The following is a 25300-nucleotide window of genomic DNA, read 5'->3' as shown; positions in this document are numbered from 1 at the left end:
GTTTGATTTTCTCCTTCCAATAATCTACCTTCTATGTCGTTTCATGCATCTTCTGTCACTGAGATTTATGGACTTTGTTGCTTGACAATGTCACTGATCAATTCTGTTTGTTTCCTGCAATATTTTTAATTGTATGTATGTTCATATCAAATCTGTCTATTTTTAAAGAAGGTTCTTTCAGATTATCAGGTAATGATTGTAATCCCTTCTTTACTGACATGTTTTGATAATTAGTTTGTGTGATTCATCCTGTAGACTTTTTGTTAGTAATTCTTTGATATTTTCACAGGAATATTGTGAAAGCTATTTTTTGATAGATTTCTTTAGAATCTTTTTCTGAAATAATTCTTCTTTTTGGCCTCTGTAGATGTTTTTATGATGAATTCCTGTCAGAGATGATGATTAAAAATTTGCAAAGTAGATTTCCAGTGCCTGGTCATCTTTACCATGCCTCCAAGGCCAGAACTTTCTTGCAGCTTCAAGGAAAAATAAAACAGATGTAATTGTGGGTGGGGTGGTGAAGGGGTGGAGGTTGGCATAATGGTTAAGATGCTTACCTTACAGCCACAAGATGCCGGCTTTGATTCTCACAGGGTGTAATTGGCTAGGCTCAAAGTGGCCCACAAGAGCAGTTAGGTAGTACTAATCTATGAACCTGTGAATCTATAAAGACACTGCAAGTTGTCCTTGAATTGTGTAATCACTTTTGAGGTGCTGTTTTTTTCTTCATCTTTATGCTGAGTGTCTGACATCATGATGTCCATGTCCAGTATATTTCCAGTACCAGGGCATCTTCACTATGACCCCAGGGCCAGAACTTTCTTAAAGCTTCCTACGCTTGTTTTTTTTTTTACTTTGGTTTCATTTTTTTACTAATTTGGGCTCAGCAGCCATTGACAATGTTTTTATTCTAACATCATACTGTGATTCATGTCTTCTAGTTACTTTGCAGCACTATGAATCAGGACCACGCTAGTTTAGATACAGAACGTAAAACTGAAATTTAGATTCAGCCTGTCTTTACTTTGAACTTATAGGAGCATGCACTCATGCAGGGCTATCTTTTCCTATGTCATTATTAGCAGATTACATTTCAGAATGTCAGGAAGATTCAACAAATTAAGATGGTATCTTTCAAAATATTTTCTTTTAAATGCTGATAACAAGTGATTGCTGAATAAACTAACTTTGTCTTTCAAACTGTCAGGCACAGTGAGTGGTCAACGTTTGTACTTCATCAAAATGTTTTAGGAAACATAAAATTATTTAACTTTAATTCTGAGTTTTTTTTTTTACCAGATCCATGACAGAATAAATATATCAGTCGGTCCTTGTGCCAGAATCAATAAAACTTGGATCTCCCAACCACAAATATATCTATGAGTCAAGAAGTTGTGCTTCAGCAGAAAAAAATTAAAACAAATGGATTTCTCAACAATATCAAATGCTCTACCTCAGGTATAAAAACCATGATCAGGAGATCTAAGCTGGACATTTGTCTGAAATTAATATTTTATTCACGAAACAAATTCATTGTGCTAAGCACCTCGATGTGGTACAAGACTCCTATATCCCTTTGGTACTTCGCTTATTTTGAGGTTTGCATTACCCTGAGAAAAGACAATTAATTTTCATGATATAATCAAGCATTTACCTTCTTCTCTTCTTTACAGAATTTGGAGAAAAGTACCATTTTTAAAATGCAGTGGTCAGATTTGTACTATTCTAACATGTGTCCTCCACAAAACACTTCATAGAGGCGAGGCAAATGATATTTTGTGTGGTGTATTTGTCTCTCTCTTGATTTTGATAAGTCCAAATGCAGCTTGAAGTTCATTTTTAATTAAAATTAATCACACTGTAAAACTGAACAGCAACAGAATGGAAATCAAATGTGCAAAAACATAGAAAGTGAGTTACACACGAAAGAACACTCCATACAAAGTTAATTTTAGGAATGTTTATGATAATGAGAAATAATGTGCAGCAGATGAAGGCTATGATCAATGAATAATGGTATTTGTCAAATGTAGATGCTAGAAGCCTGGATTCACAAAATGCAGTGAAGGATCATAAATGAACGTTATAACAGATGCATGAGATTTTACTGTGCCTTTGCCTGACGGTAAATATCCCGCTATTGAGTGATGATGATTTGAAGCAGAAGTACAAAATAATTGAAAAAACTCTTACTGTAGAAAGATAAGAGAGACTTTTAGCACATTTTTTAGACATTATACAGAATTTGCAACAACAACATATAGAATTTGCAATGCTGAAAATGCAAAATGGTATATATTATCAAAGTTATGAACACATGTCTAAAATTAACCTGTTACAGTCCCATAACACTGCTGTTTCTTACCATTTGTACTAATTATACTACCAACATGTGTGGTATGACACACAATATAAGTGATTTTCTTACAAATATTTCATCAGAGATGAATAAAGGGGCCAGAAATGCCATCTTTGAAACCATATTGCAATCCACATATTAATAATTGGGTTAACATTTCATACTGATAAAGTTTTAGGAATAATGGAATGTGGTATTAAATCAAATGCTTTGGCCAAATCTAAAATAAAAAATATAAACAGGTAAACTAACATCAATTACTTTAACCACCTGTGTGTTAAAGCTAACTAGGTATTCTGAAAGTAGACTGAATATATCAAGTGCTAACAAACAGAATGCAGGAATTAAGAAATCCAGATACTTAATAAAGCAGCAGGACTTTCTTCCAGGATAAAAAAATAGTGATTTGCTACTACGGTTATTGATAATGCACATGCTTTGTGGGAAATGGTGTGAAAATATGTTCTTCAGTGGATAAATAATAAATGTTAAGGAGCATTTTTGCCGATTACAAGAGATGTGTGAGACCTCATCTACTGTATTCATGCAGACTATGAGACATACCCTGATTGATCCTTGCCTGGGCCTATGAAAACATGTTAGGGGTCAATGCTAGAAAGCAGCAACATGGAGTTTTAATGAGAAAACTGCTTCTGGGCCTAATTTTTTGCCCCCCCAGAAAATAAAACTGTTCTGGATCACTTAAGTGCTATTAAGTTTTCAGAGTGTCCTGAATCACGTTATAGTATTCTGGGATGGTGGTGGCAGGACAAAGGATTCTGCTATAAGTTGGCATATACTCAACACACGTGAAACAGTTGCTATGAAGATGATCTAATAGATTTTCTGTCTTACTTATTCAGTAACTATACTCTCAGATTTTTTTTTGCATAGTAAGATGGACTTTCGACGGAAAATGAAGTAAAGCCAGGCTTAAATCAGAAATAGTGGAAAAATAAGAACCAACAGTGAAAAAATATGTAAATGATCAAACCAAATTAACTAAACATATGATAATTATCATAATAGTTACCGCAACAAGAAAAGTGAGTATCAGAGGAAAAGCAGATAAGAATGTTTACCAGAGAATAATTTTTAATGAGTTACACATTACTGTTTTTACATGTCATTATTCTGCAATTTGTTTATTTATTGTTGTTATATACCACTGGCCTGTCCAGTTGTCATTATTAGACTTTTTAAAACATATTATCAAATAAAATATCAAATCCACATAAAAATGGCTTTGTTACTTTGATCTTGAAAGTTTATATGCTGCATCACGTTTATTGTCACATTTCTAGTGAATGATTTGGAGCCTGACAACTTAAACATTTTTATAAATAATAGTTGTTGGCACAATAAAATGCATCAAACTGTACTTTATTTTTTTTTCAAAAACCAGTATACAAGTATAACAATTAACACTGTTTTACATAATTGTACTAAAACCAGACAACCTCATTTTGGTAAAATTATTTACGATTTATGTAAAAATAAAAAAAAAAAAGTCTGTACAATTTTGTTAATAGAGAAAGTCCTGTGAAACATTTGCAGTTCTTTAAGTAGAACACTACAATGTGGTCTCACTACCCATGTCTCTGGGTGATTTTTCAAGGTCCATTTCTTCAGACTCAGAATCCATCTCTATTTTTACCTGTGGAACTGCATTCACAGCATTGCGGGTGTAATTAAATGCAGGTGAAGATGGACAGGAAATCTTCAGGTGAAGGGTGATGCTGAATGTAGAAATAAAATATGTGAATGACTATTCAGAAAATTTAATTGCAAGATCATTGCAGTAAACATTTCTGACACCCTCCTGACACTGGATACAGTAGGCAAAGAAAGAGCAATAGTAAAATAATTTTACTGTATGCAGTTTTATCTTGCAGTCCTCAAGGGTAACGTAAGAATACCCAAGACAATAATGAAATATAAGATAGAAATATAACCATTGTAATGGCTGATTACCTAGGCAGTATTTCTATATGGAAATAACTTATGTCCACTTTATTTTTTATATGTCAATTTGGTGTAGGTAGTCATTGACGAAAGTTCCAACAGCACTCATTCAGGCAAAAAGCAAGTATACGTTCACACAAGTTAATTCATTAGGAAAACAATGTTTTATATGGAGGTGGGGGCACTTTGTACTAGGGGCTGCACAGCCACATATCCATTTATCTAACTATACTAACTCCAGAATCACTTCCTTACCTTCACTATTTTGCAATCTCATTAGTTTGATGAACAAATGTTGATGAAAAAGGGAATCAGTTAAATAAAAAGAGCCAATTCCCATTTTTATGAAGTCTGACTTGAATTGCATGTTTTCCATGTTTCTTTTCACTTTGCTTTCTTTGCTCCCTGCATCATTTGACATCCTTACTTCTTTGGCTTTGGTGTTGTCTCAGTTCTGTCTATACTATTGTCCTTGTAGATAAAAATGTATTAGGTTAAGTATACAAATGTTTAAAAAAGGCACATGCTAAACTGCACTTACATGTCAGTATGTAATTTTTAAGCTGCTGTTGACATGTCTTCTGATGTGGTTTCAGAGAAAGTAGTCAAAAATATGTAGATAAAGGCAAAATGTGCCTTTTTAGCATTTAAATTGCCACTTGATAAAGAGTATTTTTTTTCATTCTCCTTCCACATTTAATTATTGTTTAACTGAACATAGCAGGCTTCTCCAGCACTAGGCTCCCTAACTGAACCTATGTCATCTAGGCACAGCTAGGTCTAAAACCTCTATGCCATGGAAATGGCTCTCTACATTCCTTTTTCATGTAGTGTGTGTAGATTCTATGCCAACAGAGGAGTTATCTGCAGGCAGCTTCTGTACTTCAGTATTGTGTATACTGCAGTTTTCAGATGTATACTTATATATCTCACAATGCAGACCAGACATTCAGAATGATATATTTAACTTAAGTACAATAACAGGATAAGATATGTTGAAAGTGAAACTCAGGCCACCTTACAAAGTTACAGTATCTTTTAAAAGTGAATATAGCAAAGGGGGCTGCTAAGGATCTCATGACACCTATTAAAACAGTACAAGAATCTTTTCAGTGACACACCCCCCAAGAATTATTTTGGTTGTTGCCACTGCCCCTTTAATTTACTCTTGGTGGTGCAGTCCAGGTGTGCTGAACACTTCTTTTCTTTTTCTGTTGCTATCAGTTCTACCCCTCTCAGCTAATTCTTCACACCAGGATTGTTGTAGCCTAACTGATAGTCTGGAGAACAGAATAAAGGAGTTGGATAGGCGGAAGAGGGTAATACTCATGTGGGAGATCCAAGTATGTCAGGAGCGGACTGGGAGATTCTGTGCTGTATGTAGTAGAGTGAATGAGGTCTTCAGCCATGACAGGTTCAGCCAACTGGCACAGACCTGTACCAGAGAAGACATAATTCTGGATATAGTCATAAGCAATGCAGTTGGAGGTCATAGAAATCCAGGTCAGGGCACCATTAGCCAACAGTGAACATGCCGATATGTGGTTTTTAATAGGGGAAGCATAAAAATAAAAGGACAAAGACAACGGCATTGTATTATGTTGAAATGTGGGTGGGGCAAAGATAAGTTCAGAATCTGGGAGTAAATCAAGGGAGTAAACAGGCTATGTGAATGCAGCAGGGGTGGAATATTCATAGCTATGGGCAAGGGTGTGAAGAAAAGTCAAAAAGGAAAAAAACAGAAGGACAAGGTGGTCACAATGGAATAAGATGATAGCACTTTGGGCAAAATGTAGGGCTACAAGAGGTGAAAAGGAAGATTGGGAAGCTAGAGAGTGTACATTACAAGAAGTCAAGCCAAAAGGCAACAAAGATGGTGACAGCAAATATGTCTACTTAACATGGAGTTAGAAGACGATATCATGAAGAGAAGCAAGTGCATTTTTAGGTAAATCACAGAAAGAAAAATATGGAGGGGAGGAACTGTCCTAACTTATTAAAGACAGGAAGGATATCCTAAAGGAATGGAAAAATGCATAGGTGCTGAATGACAACTTTGATTCTGTCTTCAGAAAAGGAGAGAGAGGGCGCCACTCTAGTTGGGAAGCCGGGAAGAAGAGAGCGGAGTGAAAAGACCCAGAATAGAGCTCAGGTGCGGTCAGAAGGAACTGGATCCTCTTAGCGAGAAAAAAGCACAAAGACCAGATGAATTCCAGCATCTTTAAAAGGTTAGCCATTGTATTGGTGGACCCCTTAATAGAGGTCTTGAATAGATCACTGGCTACTGTAGAAGTGCCAGAGCACTATAGGACAGCAGTTGCAGTATCCTTATACAAGGGACTGAGCAGAAAACATGCAGGGAACTACAGTGCTGTTAGATTAACAACAGTGCCAGATAAAGTCAAGGACAGAGTCCTCATAGGAAGGCTGGAATCGTTTCTAAGGACAGCAACCTCCAGGAAAGCAATGATCTTGGCTTTACTAGACAAAAGTTGCTGTTAGTCAAGCATGATCCAGTTTTATGACTGGCTTACAGGTCTGCTTGACAAGGGAGTCCTGGTAGACAGGGTAGAATGCTTTTAGCAAGTTGTCCCACACAAGAGGCAGATAAGAAAAGTCATGGGGTTAGGAGCAGGGCAAAGACCGAGGAATGGGTGGCTGTATGGCAGCTCATAGGGTTGTAGTAGAATTGTAGCTAGGATAGGGCAAAGGGGGAACTGTGTTGTAAACAAGGTGTTAGGAGGCGTGATCATTAGGAGATGCCTATCAATGGATAGTACAGTACTGGTATTCATTTCTGTACTGACATTTCTGAATACCATTATGGAAATTAATATCAACATTCTTCAGGACTGCAATAGTGAAGTGCTTCAGTGATCAGCGTGTAGTATACATTGTAGCAACAGAAGTCTCAGTGTGTAGTATACATTGTAGCAACAGAAGTCTCACTGTGTAGTATACATTGTAACAACAGAAGTCTCAGTGTGTAGTATACATTGTAGCTACAGAAGTCTGTGTGTAGTATACATTGTAGCAACAGAAGTCTCACTGTGTAGTATACATTGCAGCAACAGAAGTCTCAGTGTGTAGTATACATTGTAGCAACAGAAGTCTCAGTGTGTAGTATGCATTGTAACAACAGAAGTCTCAGTGTGTAGTATACATTGTAGCTACAGAAGTCTCAGTGTGTAGTATACATTGTAGCAACACAAGTCTCAGTGTGTAGTATACATTGTAGCTACAGACGTCTGTGTGTAGTATACATTGTAGCAACAGAAGTCTCACTGTGTAGTATACACTGCAGCAACAGAAGTCTCAGTGTGTAGTATACATTGTAGCAACAGAAGTCTCAGTGTGTAGTATACATTGTAGCAACAGAAGTCTCAGTGTGTAGTATACATTGTAGCAACATGTCTCACTGTGTAGCATACATTGCAGCAACAGAAGTCTCAATGTGTAGTATACATTGTAGCTACAGAAGTCTCAGTGTGTAGTATACATTGTAGCAACAGAAGTCTCACTGTGTAGTATAAATTGTAGCAACAGAAGTCTCACTGTGTAGTATACATTGTAACAACAGAAGTCTCAGTGTGTAGTATACATTGTAGCAACACAAGTCTCAGTGTGTAGTATACATTGTAGCTACAGAAGTCTCAGTGTGTAGTATACATTGTAGCAACACAGGTCTCAGTGTGTAGTATACATTGTAGCTACAGAAGTCTCAGTGTGTAGTATACATTGTAGCACAGAAGTGGGACCTGGCTGGCTCTAAGCACCAGTGAGATCAGAAAGGACTTGTTTTCTGCTCCTTAATTAACAGTTGAGGGGCATCAGGTCAGAGAATGTCACCAGGTGTCAGATAAGCTGGCTACAGCTCTGGTGACAAGGAAAACGTTACGTATTACAGATGTAATTAGTGTAGTACTAGAAGGGTCTATCCTGGCCCTGAAACTCTTCAATGTGTTTGTCTCAGACAGATATAAGGGAAAGGAGAACAAGATCGACCTCTTTGTGGACGATACAAAAATACATGCAGCAGGAGAGGACAGGCGAAGAGGCTAGGAATGGCCAAAAAAGTGAGCATAATGGCTGAACAAGTGGGCAGAAGGATGGAAGTTGAGGTCTTGGGCACAAGAAGCGGTGATACAAAGTATCAACTGGGATGAGTGGGACTGAAGGCAACAGAGCAGGAAAGGCGATCTGAGAGTGTTGATCACACATGGATTGGGCCAGTGGGCGCAAACTGAAAGGGCAGTGGACAGATTCCAGAAGCAAAAACGTAATGCTTCCACTAAGCAGGGCTTAGGTCAGACTACATTTTGAGAACTGTGTGCATTTATGGAAAAATACAAGGAAAGGGACATTAATCTGCTCAATGCAATTCAATAGAAACTTACCAGATTGATCCATGGGAAGAAAGGGAAGGAATATGACCACAAGCTAGATGAGTTAGAGGTAGTGTCGTGAAACTAGAAGAGAAAGGAGGGATTTGATGTTGATGCACAAAAACCATGCCAGGGAGTTGTGAAGCTGTTCTGAACAGGAAGGATAGTAGGGGAAGGAAAGGAGGCAGGCAGTAGAATTGTTGGGATTACATTCTCCATACTGGAAGTATAATTGTCTAGCATTTAGTATTCAGATTTTATATAAATAAGATGTATGTATTTTTGGCTGGATGCACCTGCTTTTCAAGAGCCTTTGAACATATTTTTAGTGTTTGCAGGTTGAGAGGTGTAATTCACCTATTCCAGGCCCAGAAGCTGCCATGGCTCATAAGGCAAAGCAGTACGCATCATTATAGACTGAGGATTAGCTACAGCTTTCTGTAAGTTCTGGACCACTTTCTAAAAGGCGCATATATTGTGTCAGCAAATATGGAAAGTGGGAACATTCCTTTTGCTTTATCTGCACTTCTTGCATGACTTGCAGCAGCTGTACTATAATAACTTCATGCTGACTCATCCTGCGTCACTCACCAAGATGAACTTTTTAATCATAGTGGACTTAACCATTTATCAACGCTGAATAGAGCTAATATTTACATTATATAGATGGAGATATTGGATACCACCTTTTGTGGTTATATGCTGATATTTGATATCTGGTAATTGCCTGTCATAATTTACCTCTAACATTTTATTCAGTAGTTTCGGGTTTCAGGTAGAACTATATGTATTGTGGAGAATTCTGCCATCTAGTGGCTTTCGGAGGTGTACCACACTACAGCAAGGGGAGAGAAATTCAGTTGGCGTGCAGAATACTCTGTGGACTGTCAGCAACCCTTAATTTCATTAAGCCTAATTATTTTTCACATTTTAAATGTCTTTCTCAGCATAGCCTATTACTGTTTACAGACAGAAAAGCTAGCTAGGTCAATGCATTAGTCCAAGTACACTGTAATTACAGTGCAAGTGTGAATAAAAGCTACTGTACATTTGAAAAATGAACATGCCAGAAAACAAGTAATGTGATAAGAAAAGCCTCAGCCAAAAAAAAAAAAAAAAAAAAACTCAGTCACACTTAACACTAGGATAGTAAAACAGTTCAAAGTTATAAAAGTTAAATATTTCACGGAGAAGGTTGTCAACTCACCCACCACTACATATTCACATTAGCACTGCTCATACACATAAGATGCTTCAAACACATACATCCACATATGAGGAGGTTCTCTCAAAAAAATTACCGAAACACCACAGACCTCCAAAACACAAGCCTGCTACAGCTAACACAGTCTCCACAGCACCCATGACACATACCAACACCAGTTTCTCACTCACCAAGCCCGTAAGGCATAACACTCAAAAAACAAATTTCTTGACATTGAAGACTTAGTGAGACAAATGGATGTCCCACTCACCAGGTTGGATAAGGAGAAAGTCATGGTCAACTGCCTGTCTGGTGCCAGGATTCACCAAATCACGCATGCACTCAGGTCTCTCAGCAACAAGTACCGTTATGACTCTGTTATAGTTCATGTTGGTGTGAATAACCTGAGATGTACCTCATTGAACTACATGAAGAGAGACATGGTCGAGTTCTCTGAGTATGTGTCCCAGGCAGATATGTCCCTCGCCTTGAGTCGCATACTACCTTCACCTAGAGTGATGCCACAGTATAAACAAAAAATGATTGCATTCAATAATTGGCTTAGTGTTTGGTGTTGTTCCGGGGGATCCAGTTCCTGTCTGCTTGGGATGCCATGGTCAACAAATCTCATTGCTTTGCCACAGACGGTTTGCACCTGGCACCCCTAGGTTTTCAGCTGCTGACAAAGGCTCTTGCCTCCCTCAAAGTGGCTTTTTTAGGCAAGGTCTCGAAAGCAACTTTACCGACATAAAATTATCCAATCAGAACAAAATAAGGGTCATGCTGCCAAATGCTAGGAGCTTAAACCAAAAACTGCACTACCTGGAAGCACGTCTATCACTAGAAAATGTAGATGTCTGTGCAGTCACAGAATCTTGGTTTAAGGCCTCAGAGAGTACTCCATCCCTGCAAGGTTACATTGCCTTCCACACCTTTAGACCACAAAATGAACACGTGAAAACCAAAGGAGGTGGTGTAACTACAGTGAATTTCCTTCCATACAGATAAGGCTGAGGTTTCATTTGGTGACAGGTAGAAGCATCATGAGTTATATCACACAAAACATAGGTGGGTGGGGATCATCAAATAAAGAAGAGGTCATTCCCTTCTGAGTGGGTAGAACACATCACCCCAGCTATTCCCCCTCTCTTAACATGACTCACCTAGTATGGTAGGGAAAACGTACCATTTTGGAACACACATGTAACAGGAACACTGGAGCAGTGGTGTATACAGCTAAGCCTTCGGACAAAAACTGTTTTTCCTGTTCCTGACATATTCAAGCCACTCTATTGGCGCTTCTGTGTAGCTCCAAAGTGAACCTCTTAATGCAACTGCATTACTTAATGCATCTCAGTCCACCCATACCATAAGATCTCTGTCCTTATACATCTGCAATGGCTACTACATTATCCCCTAGTTAGGGTTAAAACTTACCTTCCCCACATGGCTGCGGCAAATATTTCTTTGCAACCACCTAATAGATATGATCTATTTATACATGGCAACACGGCAAACTGCTGCAACATGGAAAGAAAGGAAAACTGAAACAAGGGGCATTGTTAATCCTCTCAGACAATCTGATCTCTTAACTATCTCCCAAATGTTACCAACACTAATACTGCCTAATACTCTTGTCATACTATGTAATGGACCACTATTATCTTTCTCAAAGTGAAACTGCATACTGTGAGCTGTAGCTGCAGCGCATTAACGTAGATGGGCCACATCTTGTCCTCTCTACATATCTGCAGTGGGTCTATATTGAAAGCACAAATGCCCTATTAACTGAATACATAAACACCAACACATATTCTGTGAACCGCGAATACACTGAATGTCCTAAACCGTGAAATTCAAAAGCTCAAACCGTCATAGTTGTCACACCCCACCTCCCGCTACATACTACCTACCCAAACAAACTAAATAAACACACACATACACTAACCAAAACCCTACTTCTAACCCTACACTACATCTTGCATATACCACCATCTATGCACCCTAACCCTAAGGTCTGTAACTATTGCACAATTACCCTAACAAGCTATACCCAAACAAACTAAATAATCCACATGCATACACGTAACAAAACCCTACATCTAACCCCACACTAAATCTCACATATATTACCATCTATGTACTTACCTTAACCCGCACCCTAACCCTAAGGTCCGTAACTATCACACACTTACAAAGCTATACCACGGAAGGGCCGACCATGACGATTCGACATTTCGGATTTCATGCTTCAGGATGATCAATGTTTACCCGGTTCGATGAAGATGTGTCGGTGTTTACATATTCGGGTAAGTGCGTCTTCAAGAATGTAATAGGGAACCATCTGCAGTACCAATCTTTTTTTTAAGTAAAAATTTTATAACCACTTAAAGTGTCAGTTGGATAGTGTATACAATTACCATCAGTGCACGCATCCTGCAGCTCATGCTATAATCAAGCTAGGCTGTAATTCCACTTGAGTAGTAACATCCAAAATGTATATTCTCCCAAAAGGATTATTTAGCCCCTTGTCATTGTACCACATGGCAGTATTTTTGGATCTGTCAACCTTTAGTAATGGTTAGGTCTCTGATTACTGGAATATAAGTTTGATTGTCCCAGCTTATAAAGATATACACGTTATATAATGAACCCTGGTTGCAACAGACCAATTAATCTGTTCAGTAACACTGGTGAACTGGATACACTCATATTTAATCTGTATGACTTAGGCCTTGGTGACGTATACAGAGAACATCTACCTGAATGAACTGAATAAACTTTTGGGGCACTGTATTTCCTGTCTATGAATGTCAGGTTGTAGACCAAGGTGCTGTATTTGGAGATATCCCAAGCCTGTGGTGACTAAATTAAGTAGCAATGGTTTTAGAAGGAAAGAATGAGCATGGGCAAGGGCCTGGATGTGAAAAAGGGGGTCTATATTACAACAGCGAAGAGACGTTTAATCGAACTCCTCTTCGTCAGCAAATATAGAGTGAACACACTAAAGCATGAATGCTCAGAACACCGATTTCTTTCCCTGGGAAAGAAATCGCTTGGCCTTCCCCGTGTGTTTGCCCCTTTTCCCACTGTAGTGCGATCTCGGAGTTGGTATATTTAGTTAGGGGGGTGTGGGGGGGTGGAGTCCCCCACATTGTAATGTTTGAAAGTGTGTGTGTTTGTGTGTTAGTACTACCGATTTCTTTCCAAGGGAAAGAAATCAGTGTTCTAAGCATTCGCTCTATATGTGTCGGCAAAGAGGCATTCGATTAAATGCCTGTTCGCTGTTGTAATATAGACCCGAAAAAGGATAGTTAACTGGATTTACTACTTCAAAAGGTAACTCATCTGTGTTAAGGAGCCCATTTTGAGATACAATTATTTAAAAACAATAAGAAAAATAAAATTGTTCTGTTGATAGAGATGATAATATCTCTATCATAGATTCATGAAAATGGCACATTAGTTCAACTTAATTTGCAGCAATATACTGAGTGAGCTGCAGTGGTGTGCCATTTAGTTAATTGTAGTCATTCACACACAGACAGACACACACACACACACACACACACACACATATATATATATATATATATATATATATATATATATATATGTATACACATGCAGACACACACACACACAGATATATACATGCACACACACACACACAGATATATACATGCAACACACACACACACACACACACACAGATATATACATGCACACACACACACACACACACACACACACACACACACACACACACACACACACACACACACACACACACACATACACACACACACACACTCCACTTTGTGCAGATTCCTACTACTTCAGTGCATGTGTGTGAAGGGCAACATTACACATTTGGACTCCTGCCCCGTCCAGCACTTGCATAAATAAGTCTATGACTGTCATACTATGGAAAATGTCTAACAGGAAAGCTCATTGCCATAGACCACATCCGCAGATTACTACATTTACATGTAGCTGTATGAACCCCACTGCTTAAAAGAACACAGTGGTACTTACAGTCAATAAACATGGTCTAAGACATGTTTTTGATTATGGCATATTATTGGAATATTGTCATATTTTTTATGAGATGTTACTGGAACACACTAACAAAGTATACAAGACAATTTGTGCTTATTTTCCGTACTTCACAAGCTGACTATGAATACCTGCCAGTATCTCAGTCGATAAAAATAAATGTTCCCCTTTTATATTCAGGGACATGTCACAAGATGGCTGCCTCGATGTTCATTTTGTTTCATCCCTGAGGGACGTTATTTTCAAGTGATTTCAAAAATAAATTGGAAGGCAACTAGTGCTGTTCTTATCAGTTAGAGCATTTGATGATTCTAGGGCAGTCATTTTGTTAAGGATAACAGGGTGTGGTATCTACTATTTAGGAACATACTGTAGTGCATTTGGATTAGGAGCTAAATTATTTTAATATTCTCAAAGTAAAAATCAAAATAAAATATGTGGGAATTATTTGCTATTTAGAAGCATGCCACTTTATAGGGTGTGGTTGAGGTACTTCACTGGTTGGCTGCATGTTTAGACTATATTTTGAAAGTTGCTGTACAACACCAAAAATCTGGGCTACAGTCCTGTGTGGGTGAATATGGCTTAGTATGTAGTATTTTACACAACTTAGTCTATATTACAGGCTGAATATCAAAAAAAAGAAAAAAACAAGACTAGGCCCATTTCAGACAGAGAAACTAACCTTAAGGAAACAGGAGCAACATCTTGTTTCAGCTACATCGAAGGCAACAGGCTGTTAACATTACACACTGATTATGGGAATAAATCATGATAATGAAAAATAAAAATTATACAGAGGTTTTGAACTTAATATGGCTTAGAAGAAGAATAAAGTATGGAAGGGGAATATAGGATGAAGCTACGTTTATTTCAAGGCATTTAAGAACAGTGAGATGTGGACATTTTCAAAAGATGATCTTTGTACAGCCCACCTCCATGGCATAGACAGATAAAGCCCTGATTATGACCCAGATGACTCATGATTGAATAGCACCTTTTTCTCTTCAGGAGCCAAGTAGGTAGGAGTAGGAATGAATAACTGACACTGACTTCGCCATCCTATGGTTGTTTGCTTCCACCAGCTAGTGGAGGCTTGTCAGCCATAACTGGGGACATGAGCTTGGCATTCCCAAGGCACTAATGGAAGTTTTGCCTGCCTCTGTCTGTGAATATGTATATCAGGCCCTTCTAGTGATGAAGCTGCTCACATCAGTTAAGTGAGGGAGACATTAGGGAACAAAGAGAAATGCCATCATGGCATGCTATGTAAGGAGTACCATGGGGCATTCGAGATTCCTCATGAAACATAAATGGTACTAGCCTGGGGATTGAAGCCATACCATCAGGATACTTGAACAAAGTCACTTCTCCTCCATTAGCAGGAGAAAGAAAAATGACTACGGCAAGGAGTAGAATGCCTTTACTGGATCTAAGTATCACTCTTGCAGTTTATCCCAGGTCAATTGCCATAGTTCTAAGTTCATAAAATTGTAACACTACCTTTATAGAATTCTTGTTGATTTGTATCACTTCTCTTTCTGTGTTGTTATTGTTTAATAAGTTCACAATACAACATTTGAAGTGAGTGAAATGAGAGAATGAGCCAGCATTAGACACCTCCAGAACTCTTGGCCTTGAGGATTCCCTGATGACCTGCTTTTGGGTGTGGGAGGGGGTGGGGGTGGGCAAGGAAGAGAAAAAACTACCATGCAGAAGTGTCTTAACATAGCTAAGCTCTCTTAACTTTGCTGGTGCTGCTGTCTTTTTTTTATCATTTTTTTGCTTGTTTTGTAGACTCACTGCTGAAGTGGGGATGGAGACAAGAAGTTAATATGTAGAAGTAAACTTATCAATGTGATTCATCAGAATCCACCTGGCAACAAAGTAACGCACTGTACCATACTCTGCCAGCTTCTTCCTTCAGTATCTGTGTGGCTTATGTGAGTAATGCATTTTGTCGTCTCTTTCTGACATGAGCCATTCACTTACTGCATATGTGACTTAGATACCATTGCCATGCTTTGTGAAACCGTCGGTGTTTCCTGTATGCTGTCCCTCCTTATTCACCTTTATAATGTGATGCACGTTCATTTAATGTGCTGAGTTTGCACCCTCCCTGCCATCTGCTGTCCATGCTTGCACTCTTTGATAGATCATATGCTTTATCTCTGTCAGATGTTGATTCCGGATATTATTATGACATGTTGGTCCTTCACCTGTTCTCAGCAAGTAAGTCACTCAGCTGTATGACATACTGTGCCTTACCAATCCTATAAGGAATAGAAATCCTGTGCAGAGTTGTAGCAAGGGATTTCAGATTACTGTATCAAAATCTCCCACAGTATTTTTCCTCACACTCATTAGTATACAATTACATTTGCTGTATGGAATATAATTCTAAACAGGAGGACCAATGCAGACATTAATTTGAAAAAAAAATGTCTCTATGCAGCTGAATGCATGCACGCTTTTCTTAGTCTGTGTGCCAGCTATACCATATGATTATGTCAGGCCTTTATACATGCAATGGCATTTGGAAGGGCAAAATGGTGTACCTCAGAAACATAGCTCTCAGCCTCTTAGCATAAAGCACTGGATCTCTCAACCAATCAGAAACATAGCTCTCAACCTCTTAGCATAAAGCACTGGACCTCTCAACCAATCGGGGACAAATTTCAACAGAATCAGGGACAATTCAAGAAAAAAATCAGGGACAATCAGGGACACTTTTAAAATATTAGTGCTATTAACTTGAAACATTGAAAGAATCAGAGCATATGAATTAATACACATTTTCTGAAGGAAAAGAAGTCTATAACTCTTAATTATTGTCATTATTCATTAAGTGTAATTCACCACCTTTCCTGCAAAAGTCACTAGTTTTAGGAGGGATTAAGAGGGACAGAGCTAAAATTTGAGTCAAAATCAGGGACGTCCCTGAAAATCAGGGACAGTTGAGAGGTATGGACAAAGCCACAAATAACGGGGTTAAAGCTCCAAAAATAGGAACAGATTTTAAATATTGCTCTTATAAACTTAGAAATTTGCCAGAACAAAAGGTCTTGTGTTACCATAGGGTCTACTTCACCTTATCGCATGTTGAAAATATCGAACAGCAATAATGTCATAAATGCCGTACATCGAAAGTGTTGTTGCGGGATCATGGTACAGTGAGGATGAGGAAATTTGCGCTTTCCTCACTGTAGTGCAATCTCGGAGTTGGTATATATAATTAGCGGGGGGGTGTGGGGGGCACAGCCCCCCACAAGAACAGTTTCGATGTAAGGCATTTTCATTGTTTATGCCATTCGATATTGTCATCTTTCGACAAGATAATATAGAAGCGTTACCATACACTTTCTGAAGGATATGAAATCTTAACTCAAATACATGTCATTATTTAGTGAATTCAGTCCTCAATGATTTGCTGCAAAAATCCAGAAAATCACAAACTTTATGAGGAACATACCAAAAATATGAAGCAAAAATCTGGACATTCTGTGAAAATCTGGACTGTTGAGAGGTATGCTCAGAAATGAATTTGTACATCATGACATACATTGTTAACACCTGCCTGTTCGTTAATCCCAAAGGTGACACCATAAAGTTCATACAGACTGATTAATCCTGGAATGCAGCCATTTTAAATATGTGAAACAATAAGAATTCTAGACAGTCTCTAAAAACCCTTCATTTGCTTTCTGTCTGCCTTTTGTTTCTTAAAAGTTCTACTGAAAAAAAAAAATGATACACTCTTTAGAAGATGATACCTGCGATCCATTTCTGAGCCAGCATCTAGTGATGAATCAGACCGTACCAGACCTGTTGGATGTCCTTTTTCCTGCCAAAGAAAACAGATACTGTTAACTTAAGACAAAAGGTCTTGTAAAAGAAACATTAGTACTACATGTTAATAAATCTTGGGTTGTACAAGTAACAGCAACTGTGGTGTAGTATGAAGAATGAAAGATAAGTGCCTCTATCAATAGCGCTCATTAATTACACACATAGATGTATCAGGTCTATATTAGAACACCGAACATTCAAAATGTAGAGTGTTCTAATATCGAACCTTAGCAATTGAAAAAAAAACATTGAACATTCGGAACAGCGATTTTTTTCCTAGGGAAAAAAATTTGCTGTCCCACAACACATACACACAACACAAGCACACCAAACAAACAGCAATCCACACACATACACCTAAACTCTTACACCTAACCCTACACTAAACTATACATACACCACTAACTATCCACTTACCTTAAGTTGAGACTCTATACTCAAGGATGGTCTGTTCTTATCCCATCTGTGGCTAGAGTTATCCCATCAGGTGTCACAGTGTAGCAACTGCTTTATGCTTACTGACTGTACAATAAACTCTACCAACTGACAGTACATCCTGAGAGAGATGCAAACATTTAAGAAGCATGCAGACAAACCTCTCATCAGCCCACAATTGGTAAACATTATTCCTCCACAACACTGTATTGCTCACAACATGTCACAAGGCCCATAACGTATGTTGAGGTTGTAAAGAAAATGCCAAGGCCTCCTGTAATGCAGTTTAAAAAATCCCATCCTGAGGTGTACAAAGCAACACCTACTCCTTCTGCAGTGACATATACTGGAAATGTACATAGTTCACCCAAGATTGACCATGAAAGCATACTTAAGCCCAAAACGCCCCAAAGACTGTTCTACACAAGGAAGCATTTTAGTCACATTGACACTGTACTTATGCATATTTATTCCATAATCACCAGACTGGACAAGGAAAGGGTGACTCTAAACTGCTTATCTGGCACCAGGATCCATGATTTCAGAAGAAATCTAAGGTCTTTTAGAACAGGCAAACATGAAAGATGGCATCCAGCTTAAGCAGATCTACTTCTGAAGAGCAGTCTCAAAGTAGATGATGAGTTTCTGGTCCTTTGGTAATGACTCCATATAATAAACTTCATTTCAAAGCTGACCAGTCTTGGTGGCACACAGATTAGTAAAGACTGATTCAATTTTAATATATGTCTTTATACTGCTAGATATATGTGTGTCCCACATTATAGCTGGTTGATCATGTGTATTCATTTATTTCGGTAGCATATCATCTCTGCTAGAGTGGATGCCATCTGGTGCTTTTCAGGTATAACCACTATGTTGATAAGAGAATGTACAGGATGTGCCATGTAGCCCATTGTTTTAACTGTTAAATTACTGAGTGTTACTAGCTGCACACATCCGTGTGTCTGAAGTGCATTTTGTCCATCTGCCAGATAATCATTCAGCTGTTCTCTTTGTGAATGTACAAGGTGCTGCATCCCATAATCTACATGATGATTTTCCATGCATACTGCAGTCATTTACCACAATGCATGTTTCTCATTCAAAGTCCACCTCTGCAACAGCTGCAAATGATTATGTGACCAACAGCTAGTGCTGAGGACTTGTTTGATGTCGCTATGCTACTGGTCACTTTAGCTATCCATCATCTGATGCACCATCATGTTGATATGGTGTATTATGTCATATACCTTCATTCTGATATGAACTATCAATGCCTTTTAAGCTTCTAGTGTTAGGTGGGCTGTGATGCTTATAACCCACCATGAGGTTTAGTGACCTTGCAGGTTGTGTTTGAAGGTAAGATGGTGCAGGGTCATACTCTACTTCATGGGCTTATAGGAAGCAATAAGGAAGTTTTTCTTTGGAGACCCATTTAGTGTATTGACCTCACTGAACTGTCTTGGATGGGGTGGTGTGCGATGAAGTGAACTGCATCAGTAGTGAGCACTAGTGAAGGATTACTGCTCATCTTCATGTCCAAAGCAATACATAAAAGCACTTCTGCATACCTATAGACATAACAATGTGCAGCATGGGGTTAAGCATTATTACCACACAATTATATAAGCTGTGTAAAATCTGCACCAGCAGACCATTATTAGGAATAGTGAAGACTCTGCTCAGTAGGACAGTGACCTTGGCAGTGCCAAAGTGGCACTGGGAGACATGTTCCCTACAGATCAGCACACATTCCTACAGTGCTTGATGATAATGGTGACTTAGCCATGGGGAAAACAACAAATGATCCATGAGCCTGCATCATTGGAGCTGCCTTTCCAACTACAGAGATGACAGAGATGTGCACTTATGAATGTTTCCATATATGCAACAAAATACATCCAGAACATTCCATCTACTGTTAACCCAGCTTAACCCATGCATCCAGTGCACCTTACTTCCACAGTGGCATAGCACTTGCTTAAGTGTGAAAGTCCACGTGGACAATCACATTATATAGTCTGCACTAGTGTTCTGCAAGTCTCTAGGCATTCACCATAGGCTTTCTCATATCATCAGACCATGACACATCTTGTGTTTACTGTACAATGCCATACAAAGGAGGGCCCATGTCCAGCCTTAGTACAGTGCCTGCATGCATACTGTGACTGGAGTGCCACCATGCCTTGGGAAAGGCAAAGCTTCCTTGCTCAAGTTTTGTGGATTGTAGTTTGGACTGAGAACTGCACAGAGTTGTTCATGCCAATTCTCAGCTAGCAATTTGGCAATAGACACATGGCACCCAAATATAGATGTGCCTAGTCATGCACATTTGACGCCTTTCAGTGGTGTATACGTGGCCATTCACCAGATGTCTCATATGCATAAATCTGTCTACCTGTTTGTGTCAGAGAGAGAGAGAGAGAGAGAGAGAGAGTGTGTGTGTGTGTGTGTGTGTGTGTGTGTGTGTGTGTGTGTGTGTGTGTGTGTGTGCGCGTGTGTGCGCGTGTTTGCGTGCATGTGTGTGTTTTGTGTGTCTGTGTGTGTGTGTGTGTGTGTGTGTGTGTGTGTGTGTGTGTGTGTGTGTGTGTGTGTGTGTCTGTATGTGTGTGTGTGTGTGTAGTACAAATAAGAACTGCATCCAGTCCCTTACATCATGTCACTGATAAACTTATTGTATCCCCAGTGATCATCTAGAACTTTCTTTCTACCAGGATATGGAGGGCTTTGATCCCTTTTCTTTCCAGTGCAATGCAGTCTGCATGCTATTCTGCTGAGTATCAGATCGACATACTGTGTCATGCATGTGACTGATATAAGATAGTGTTATCAGATTTGCAGCCATCAGACCCTGATCTGACAGAGTGACAAAACTGTATCTTACATAGAATAACTTTCCACCCTATAACCTTTTTGGTTGTTTTTACAACTACTCTCACTGCATTTCACCTATGCCATATGCCATTTGAATGCTATTAAATGCTATGCCATGAATTCTTCTCATATTCCTTTTCATCTCTTCTAACAATTTGTTATGTGGCATACAATACAGATGCTTCAATGTGGATTTTTCAAAGTGCCAATTTATGAAAATTCATGTTTTAAAATAAAAGTTCAGAGGATGCAGCTTTGTCATGTGAGTTTCATAGCAGCAAATACATGGAGATTCAGTTTATTTATTAGACCAAGTATTTCTATTTGCTGTAAGGTCATGCACATTTGGAGAGAGACTATTAAAATTCAGGAGTTAAAAGTGGAGACTGTCCAGGATTGCTTTTTATTTATCCGTTGTGATTTATTTCATAAAGCTTGTAGTTTTGCTATGTTCCTTTATTTTCTTGTAATTCACTGATCATTTTCTTTCATATGATCTTCATCACTTACACGCACTGTCATTTATCCACTGAAACTCAACCAATATACTTTCTAAATGAAAAAAAGATGCATCCACAGAAGGACTGATAGAATAAATCAAAAGATGGGAAAAGGAGGAGACTGGAAAAAAGCTGTTAATTTTTTTTCTGTTATGCTCACAAGTAAGAAGACCACCTATCAAGGACAATATCTGAGGAGAAAGGATATGTTTACCACCTGGATAAGTTAGGTTAAAGAAACCATGAGTCAGTTTCTTTTGATGGTATCAAAATGCATGGCTTATTGGTAAACTTATGTAACTATGCAAGAATTCATGGGCTGTTTAGACTGACAATAAAGGAGAGGAGATGATTACATTGTGGTGTATATGAAGAAAAACATATCTTGTAGTGCAATGTATACGCATAAAAATTTGCTTTTACTGCAGAAAAATATTGCAAGAATTACAATAATTTAAATTTAGAAATTAAACTGTAGCAAGTAATATGTATATTAATAAGAGCTCTGTCCTAAATTACAAGGGCAATTCTGATTCAGGAAGCATTTCTGGACTGTGCTTAGGTTTGTGACTCCCATTTTCTGCTAAATCTTCTGCCCCCAAGTAGAAAGTGTCCCCTGCAAAATGATTTGAGACTTAGCACCTTATTTAGAAACATTCTATTAATAATGTGCAGGTTGCCACTACCAGTGCTATAAACTAGGAGTCATCAGACCTTATAGTAAAGTTACCCAAAAGAGTGCTGCCATTGTGAATAAAATAGGATAGAACTGTCTTGAACTGTTAAGGCAGGCTTGATTTGTGAGACATCTCTATACTGTGACTTGTATCCTGAACCCAATTTTCTACCAACCCCCAGCCATAAGAGGAAGTGAAAGTCAGTATATCACTTGAAAGCATTGCTCCATCGAAGTACAAGTTAATGATGTTACTGTGATCAGTTAGGAATAAATAGACCTTTTTCAGGGAATCAACCATAGTCGTAATGAGCCCACAATAGTAACTCCTATCCCTGCTGTGAAGAAAGCACATACAGCTATTGTGACTTACCAAGCCAGGTAGGATGCAATCAAATTTTGCTTTGAGAGGCATTTTACAGCCTGATTTTGGGTCACAAACAGTTTTCTACTAATATCACTGCTTTGAACCATAACATGTCTCCTGTACTTCCATAAATAAAAGAAAATGATCTCAGTGTCTAAATATTATATGACCTAACTTATGCAATATGAAATGATTCTGCTAACTATTTTGACAAGATCAAAAACATACACTGTGAAGCAGTAGGAAACACTACCAGTCAGCCAAACTCTTCAGTCCAAGCTGTTTTTATTCTTCCAACATACAAAGACACAGACTGAGCGCTTTCATCCCCTAAAACTGGGGACTTCATTAGAATCTAACTGCACTCCATAGTACAGCCTTTAAATACTGTTAAAAATGAGTGATGACATCACCCTTCACAATCCTTTAAAGATGCATTAATGCTCAAATGAAATGCACTACAAACACCTTTTAACACAAGAACATTTTAACAAACATCATTTATAAAAAATAACATTTCAAATTCCGAGGTATTCATCAAATGTAAACTTAAAAATTGTTTAAGATAAAAATCAACCACATTTATCCATTGACTTGCTTTAAAACACACACACACACATATATATATATATATATATATATATATATATATATATATATATATATATATAGGGTTGCCACCTTTTCAAATGGCCAAAGTGGGACAGTTGTGGTACAAACATCAGATTTTGCAAGCCAAAACATACCCATGGTCAGTACAAGGGACAGAACTTCACTTTTTTGCCTAAATAAAAGCTTATTCTTGTAGCATTTTAGTTGCTTATTCTGTTTCTTATAACATTTAGGTGTTTCAGATGCAGAATAACTGTTTTATGCAACTATTACATAAAATATAGGAAATAATTTTGCCCTAATATTTCAGGACAGTTGCCATTCTTACAATATTTTTGCAGGACACAACTGCCCAAAGAGGGACTGTCCCTCGCAAAGTGGGACAGGTGGTAACCCTATATATATATATATATATATATATATATATATATATATATATTGAGTAGTTGAAGCCCCCCCACACACACACACACACACACACACACACGCAGACTAAGATACACAGTACTTATGAGGTAGCTTTCCTCACTAATATTAGTTTTAAGGATACCATTTCATTAAGACCTGGTGCATGGGTCGCAGCTAGTTTTATTTGCCACTTAGTTTCCCTTTCCTCTATATAATTCCTGTAATCTCCCCCTCTAGGATTTGGTCTTACTCACTCCACAACAAAAACTGAACAAAATTTGCATATACTAATGAATGCTTATATAGGGCATCATTTATATTTCCTGTGGCAGTCTGGTACTGGTGCTCGTATATTCTGTCCCTAATACGCCTTTCTGTCTTGCCCATATAGTAAGCAGGACAGGTTTTACAAGCTGCCAGATATATCGCCCCTGATGTTTGACAATTTCCTTTTTCAAAGAAAACCTTAGACTTCAAAATGCTTTGCAGGGTTACCATGCTCTTTAGCTTGTATGAACTTGCATTGTGCACAAGCACCACATCTTGTTATACCACTATTACCCACTACCTGACTTTTGTTAGTAAGCTCAAATGCCCCTTTTAAATTGAGCCCAGTTTTGTATACAAAAGTGGGTTCTTTCCCAACAACTGAAAATATTCTAGGGTTATTTTTTAAGAATGGACCAATTGTTCTCAAAAATCTGTTTCACTTGTTTAACTTGTCCACAAAAAGGAATAACCATAGCCCTATTAAATTGTTTCTCCTCTTCCAAATTTTCTTTTTCCTGTAGTACATCACCTATCAGTGGTTTAAATTTTTTACCCCACTCACTTTTAACATATTCTACATTTTTCTCCACTATGTTAGCTGGATACCCTCTTTCGTAAAACAGTTGTGCTACTTTTTGTAACTCTCTGTCTACTGTGGTTACATTTGTTTTTTTTTTTTTTATTTTAACAAGATATATGGTTGTAACACTAAAACCATCTTCCTTTGCAACAAAGCTGCCTCTGGATGCTACTGATCCACCATCAAAAGAGTAAGATTTTGTAGTAAAAGCTTACTAATTAGAATGTATTAATTTGTTTTACTATCACTTTATTTTAGCTATAGACCCAGTTATCTGATAAGCCTACTAGTGTCTTGCAATTGCTTGGCCTTTAATTAGTAAGGAGAGAAAATATGACATGGCGCACTTTTCTTAACTCTCCCAATCATCTAGTTTACCAGAAAACCCTAGTCAGAAGACAAGGAATTCATTCTTCCTTGTGTATACCACCTTCCTTGTGTTTATGCTAATTTATTGTCTTGGATAACTCCTCTCCCATTTGTTAATAAATATATAATTTAAGGCACAATTTAATAAGTCTACCAGTTAAAGTGCAGACAGCTTACTGCTAAAAATGTCTGCCTATAGCATCTTTCAGCCTTAGGGACTGTTTTCAAACTAGTTTGCAAATTTGCTTCAGAACAAAAATAGTTTACTCATAAAAGCGGGTCTATATCAGAACATAGAAACTGACAATGTTGAACGCTCAACATGAGCGAAAAAAAAATCACATCGTCGAAGTTTATTAATTTTGTTTGCTGTACAGGGAACATCGGG

General features: G+C 38.1%; 1 protein-coding gene across 2 annotated transcripts in view; it reads right to left on the bottom strand.

Annotated features, from left to right (window-relative positions):
- Positions 1-3436: 3436 nt before the first annotated feature.
- The window catches only part of SLC4A5 (solute carrier family 4 member 5), a 765106-nt gene continuing 743242 nt past the window's right edge, over positions 3437-25300 (bottom strand). For both annotated transcript variants that reach the window (XM_044083082.1, XM_044083081.1), the window contains exons 23-24: positions 17746-17816; positions 3437-4098 (exon numbers count right to left, since the gene is read on the bottom strand). In XM_044083082.1, the coding sequence (XP_043939017.1) occupies positions 3933-4098; positions 17746-17816 (237 nt within the window). In that variant the 3' untranslated portion in view covers positions 3437-3932. The remainder of the gene's footprint in view (positions 4099-17745; positions 17817-25300) is intronic.

The sequence above is a fragment of the Protopterus annectens genome, chromosome 9.part0 (genome assembly GCF_019279795.1).
Source record: "Protopterus annectens isolate FY-2018-M chromosome 9.part0, PAN1.0, whole genome shotgun sequence".
Classification (NCBI taxonomy): domain Eukaryota; kingdom Metazoa; phylum Chordata; order Ceratodontiformes; family Protopteridae; genus Protopterus; species Protopterus annectens.
The sequence above is the reverse complement of the archived record's forward strand: the minus strand, read 5'-3'. Positions and strand labels throughout refer to the sequence as shown.